This window comes from Phytophthora infestans, genomic scaffold (assembly GCF_000142945.1).
Source record: "Phytophthora infestans T30-4 supercont1.36 genomic scaffold, whole genome shotgun sequence".
Classification (NCBI taxonomy): Eukaryota; Oomycota; class Peronosporomycetes; order Peronosporales; family Peronosporaceae; genus Phytophthora; species Phytophthora infestans.
This window is the reverse complement of record NW_003303723.1, coordinates 1,541,917-1,547,326: the sequence shown is the minus strand read 5'-3', so window position 1 is coordinate 1,547,326 and position 5,410 is coordinate 1,541,917. Positions and strand designations below refer to the sequence as shown.

Below are 5,410 nucleotides of genomic sequence, written 5' to 3'. Positions count from 1 at the left end.
ATTCGCACTCGAAGTCGCGCATAACGCAATTCCTTGCCATATGATCATGAACATGGGTGGTTTAGTGCTGGCAGCACTCTTGAAGTGCTCAATTCTACCTTTAATCTTATCCACCCGGTCAACACAGTAGGTCAACAGGCCTTCATCCCGGTTAGCGGTCTGCTTGGAGGCATTTGCGCGGGGCTCTTCAAGTATTTGATCAGCTCGATGGACCGAGGTGAAAAACGACCTGCGGCTCCCCATCGATCTTACGCAAGATAGGAAGGTCCAGCAGCCCCATTTTCCTGTCACAGAAGAAGAGACACACGTCGATGCACGAGTGTATCCAGCTGGCATGACACCCCATGTCGCGCAGCACGACATTTCCGGTCGACATGGCGACCCAAACCCAGGATTTCACCTCGTACTTAAACACCGGATATAAGTGTTTCTACCTGCGAAAGACTGGAGCAAGTTTTCTTAGTGGCCGTGTACCAGGACTACAGCGTGGCGGTATTTGGGCTCCGGTACCTGAACCAATCGTGGAAATTGATGTCGTCCAGCACGACGGTGGACGTCATGCCACGACGTCGTCGACGAGCTGGGCTTGTATCCTGATTAATGGTTAGCCCCTTGTTGTAATATTGACGTACAGTAATCTGCCTTGTGAAGCAACGCCTGATTTATAATAATTACTAGAGTGTATAATGAGGTCACTACGCAGCTATGGGTCGAATGCTTTGTCCAACTAATTTAGTTAAGCATATAGCTAACACTGGCTTTGTTTATCAAACCCGAATGCTGCTAACAATACTTGATAGTCGCTGGACCTGGACCCCCCTTAGACCGCGCTGTCTCACACCACAACAAGGCTGTGAGCATTTCTACTACTAGTAAATAGGGTTTATCTACATATCCCCCTACGTAATCTAAGATATGTAGCATTTTCTGACTGAGAATGTACCTCTTAACACAGCGAATTATTCTCTGGCCCGTTGGCTACACCTTTGCTGTTGTGTTGGAAGGTAATTTTTTGACGCGTACGTTTGGTCTTCTCGCCCCAGGTGAGGCGAAGGCACGTAGAAGATTCTTGGACATGATTTCAGCGCTGGTGGCGGCATCGCGTGTGATCGCGAGCGGAATTGGAAATGCGCTGGGATCGACAGCGGCTACAGATAACATGTGCATGTGCATGTCCATGTATTAACGGCGCTAAAATTCAAATTCTGTCTAGCGATCAACATAGTGGTTGAACCAGCCTGGGCTACTGGATTTTCGAATCAGTAGTAGTGACTCAGTGCCTTGCCCATCTCCGTGATGTCGAGGGCGATATGAAGTTTGTCAGGAAATTAATTTTACCCTTGTTGCTTCATTACTGTATTATTCTTCGAAGTAAGGTACATGAATTTCTGTTTTTAGCCCTTTTTGTAATTGTTAAAAACTGATTTAGGTTATCACAATGTCTATCTCTATTGGTTGATTATTTTGGGCTTCAGGCTCATACTTGATTGGATGAAAGAGCGTTTTAATATTGTGGGCCAGTGTCATTTATCGTTTTAGTGACCTCGGATCCAAAGCAAGCCGTCAATATGAGCGTAAGTTGTCTTCTGCATGTGCGCTTTTGGCACAGCCTCGCGTCGCTCGTCTTGCTATTTCTCTCATACAGCTGCCTGGTGCGCTTTACGATGCAATACTCAATCCGTAACGACGACTGTATGCCCACGCTGCTTAGAAGAAGTCCGCGACTCAGCCGCAGATGTCTATGGAGCAGATGCAACAGCAGCAAATGAAGCAGCAGTGCGTGTCCTCAGTCTGCTATCCTGTCAAACTAAATATCGACTAAATATGATCTAATAAACAGGGAGCAGGAGCAGATGCGTCAGTCCTTGGTGCAACAGGTTATGCTGCCGGACGCCCGTGAGCGCTGTACGTGGGTCTTGTTCGATCCAGTTGATTTGCGACCGCTAGTTGGTGATTTTACTGCGATATAGTGGCTAGAATAGCTATCGTGAAGCCCGAAAAGGCGCGTGCTATTGAGGATATGGTCATCCAAATGGCTCAACGTGGCCAACTGGCTGCCAAGATCGACGAAGACAAGCTCATCGACTTGCTCAACCAAGTGGGCGTCAATGAGGAGAAGCAGCGCACGAAAGTCACGGTACGACTGCGAGTGCAAAAGTTGCTTAGAAGCGACTATAAAGCTCATTCATCTTGTGGTTATCAGATGAAACGGCGAACGTATTTCAGCGACGAAGACGACGATGACGACGACGACGATTTCTGAGCTCCTCAGCGCATTCTGACAATTGAGTAGAACAGAAATTGTGGATCTACATGTAGCGACCTCATTTGCATTGAAAGTCAACATCGAGGACATCGTTCCATCCTCACGTGAATCACATCTACATTTCCTATGGCAGTGTGGCCTGCTATGGTGCTACAAAGAGCGATGTGGAGCTTTATTTAATTAATTTTTAAATTAAGCGAGAAGAGCCGGACGGACGATATAGAAGCCACAGCGTCACGGTGTGTATACTGTATATCCGCTCTTTCAAGAGTTATGCCGTGACCTTGTCGCCTTCCTTGACCCCGACCGTGTCAATATACGCCACGATGATGGTGGTATCATCGATGACTTGCTCCTCCTTCATCCAGCGACGGTTTGCCTCCATGATCAGCAGATCCACAGCAACTTTCGGGTCTTGCTGGCCCATGGCCATCTCCATACATTCCTCATTGGACATGAACTCCCACAGACCGTCAGTGGCTACAATGAGGCAGCGGTCGTGTTCATCGAGCCACCGAGTCGTGAATTCCGGCTCCGAGAGGACTCCAGCCGTGTGTGCCACCGCATCTCCCAGTGAGCGGGACATGGCGAGTCCTGGGACGTCCATGTGTCCCAGCCAGACACGAGGAGGGCCATCGATGCCGTCGTCGTACTCTACAGCGAACACTCGACCACCACTGGCGATAATACGAGCCTTTTCGTCCGGTCGGTCAGGTTTGTGATCAATAGATAACTCCTGACAGCCCATGGAGTCCGGACCTGAAGGACCAGCCTGCTTGACGAAGCCTCGAGTGATACGGGAGTCTCCGACGTTCCCGACCACCACCAGGTTGTCTCGCACTACACTCACTACTGCCGTTGTCCCACTGAACTCGGTATCAATACTCGGATCGCGCAGCACGGCCTGCTCCACGGATTGTAGTGTATCCAAAATGGCGGTTTGTAGACTCTCGGCATCCTGCTTGATGTCTCCAGCGCGCGCGAACTTGTCGTGGGCGAAGAGTTCCGTAGCGAACTTGTCGCGGATAGAGCCGGACACGCCGTCACCGGCTTCACCGTGTCCGTCAAACACACACAAGAGCAGTGACTGTGTGGTTTCGTCGTACTTAATCACCATTGCGTCCTGGTTCTTCTTGCGTGGGTTATAGGGAGCGTACCCCTTCTTAGATAACCCGGCAAAGGCTACCACTGCGCAATTAGCGTCCGCCAGAGCCTGCTCGCTACTGTCCACGTCTTCAATACTAGCTGCAGCCATCCCATCGACCAGCTTGTTGTCACTAACTACCGATAGTCGACGACGTTGCAGGCCAAGGGAATGGTCCCCTCCGGTCTGCGCTATCGGGACCTTTCCCGGCGTCTTGATGGAGATGCCTTTAGGCGACGCTACATTGGTGGCTGTGGCCTCCTGCTGACGGAGCTTGGCCAACGAGCCCATCTTCTGAACCGGTCGACTTGCCATGGTGTCTAAGAGTGAATTTCTACTTGAGAAGTGGGAGCTGAGACTTCGACAGCCGGCTGGGACGCTGCAAATACCAGAGTGAACGCGACTTAGCAGCGTGGATGCTGAAGATCTCGAGTTATCTGCGGCGAGGACCAAGTAATAATAGCCGACGAGGCGGCGAGGCGTGCGCCAAGCGAAGTGAACCAACCGCCCAGTTGTGGAACCCCTCAAGGTGCGAGGAGACAGGAGACCAGTGACCAGATACGATCGACAGTCCAATCACGAGCGGGCGAACGCAGTGAATTACCGTTGCGCGAGACACGAACCGCCTTCGAAAGGCTAAGAAAAGCGAGCGGGTTCGACGACGACGTGCTGCGAGTTTGACACGATTAGCTTTGAAGTTTGCCAAAAAGTATCTTTTCTTACCTTTCCCGAGTAAGTAATGGGTAAGTCCAGTAACGACGATCATTAAGCGTGTGAAATTAACATAATTGAAAAGATACCGTAATCTGCAAACAATAAAATGTAGCCATATGGCGTGCATATTTACGAGCAACTTTAGTCGCTATCATCGTCACTTTCGTCCTCTGACGACGAGAGACTGAGCGAGATCGTGTTCGGAGCCTCCTCGTCGCTGTCACTCGAGTCGCTGGAGCTGTCACTCTCTGCTGTGCCCTCGTCAGCCTTGTCGCCCTCCTCGAGCTTGCGCTTCTTGCGCAAACTCTCGACATCGTCCACCACCTCGTCGTCGTACAGCGCTGCCCGTTTCTCAGGCAGTTTAAACTTCTTGCGCAATATCTCCATTGCGTCCGGAGGGAGCGGGTCGCCCGTCTTCCACGACTCAGGCAGCGTGATACCGTGTTCCGTGAAGAAACTCCGACCCATGTAGTGCAGCAGAGCATCGAGTGGCAGATCCACGGGGTCGCCTGGCTTCCATCCAGGCGGCATCTGCTTGCGGATCTGAGCATCACTCGCACCCAAACCAATGGGGATATTGAGCTTCTCCATGGCATCACCGTCGCCTTCTTTGCTCACTCTAGCTGCAGTAGACGTATACTTCTCCGGACCTTGAGTTACAATTTCTGCGACGATACCACGACTGAGTACACCCGCACGCATCATGTGCTCTTGTGGTGCTGGTGGCATGAATCCGAACATTGGGAACTGTATCACAAAACACCAAAAAATGTGCATTAGCAACATCAATTACACCCCAAATGGGTACCCAAGGTACACTTACCCCAGGTTGCCACTCTTTCGGCGCTGACGTCGTGCCTGCAATACGGTGAGCATATGCAACGATATCGCGCGGATCCAGTACCACTATATTCATAGTAAAACAATATTTAGAATATTTTGTATCCAGATTCCAGCAACATAGGACTCTACCTTTGGACTTTTGCTTGGCATTTTGGAGTGTAACTCGGTGTTTCCTTAGTACATCGGCGATATCCTCTTGGGAGCAGCGCAGCTGTGCAGCATACTGAACGACTTTCTGCTTCTTGTTCTCGATCTCGGCCTCAATACGCAGCAATTCCTTCTGTGCCACCTGATGCCTCGCCACTAAAACACTCGTCGTTAATGTTAATTCGCTGTCTGCGCATTTTATTCCGCTCAGAGCGTACGCTTCTTTACGGCTGTCAGTAGGTCGCGGTCTTTCTCGAGTACTTTGTTGAACGTCTCGTTCACTGTACGCAGCCTCG

The 5,410-nt window shown here is 50.6% G+C and overlaps 3 protein-coding genes across 3 annotated transcripts; 1 reads left to right on the top strand and 2 right to left on the bottom strand.

Moving 5' to 3' along the window:
* Positions 1 to 1,544: 1,544 nt before the first annotated feature.
* On the top strand, positions 1,545 to 2,392 carry PITG_14768 (uncharacterized protein; the record flags this gene model as incomplete). Its single annotated transcript, XM_002898593.1, has 5 exons — positions 1,545 to 1,574; positions 1,712 to 1,776; positions 1,841 to 1,905; positions 1,971 to 2,137; positions 2,204 to 2,392. The coding sequence occupies 5 exons, from the start codon at positions 1,569 to 1,571 to the stop codon at positions 2,261 to 2,263; spliced, it is 363 nt and encodes a 120-aa protein (XP_002898639.1).
* A 14-nt stretch (positions 2,393 to 2,406) lies between these two features.
* PITG_14767 (protein phosphatase 2C, putative) lies at positions 2,407 to 4,087 on the bottom strand (the record flags this gene model as incomplete). The annotated part of the gene is made up of 1 exon (XM_002898592.1): positions 2,407 to 4,087. The coding sequence occupies one exon, from the start codon at positions 3,723 to 3,725 to the stop codon at positions 2,538 to 2,540; it is 1,188 nt and encodes a 395-aa protein (XP_002898638.1).
* Positions 4,088 to 4,265: 178 nt separating this feature from the next.
* Positions 4,266 to 5,040, bottom strand: PITG_14766 (uncharacterized protein; the record flags this gene model as incomplete). The annotated part of the gene is made up of 2 exons (XM_002898591.1): positions 4,266 to 4,871; positions 4,948 to 5,040. The coding sequence occupies 2 exons, from the start codon at positions 5,038 to 5,040 to the stop codon at positions 4,266 to 4,268; spliced, it is 699 nt and encodes a 232-aa protein (XP_002898637.1).
* Between the last annotated feature and the right edge of the window lie 370 nt (positions 5,041 to 5,410).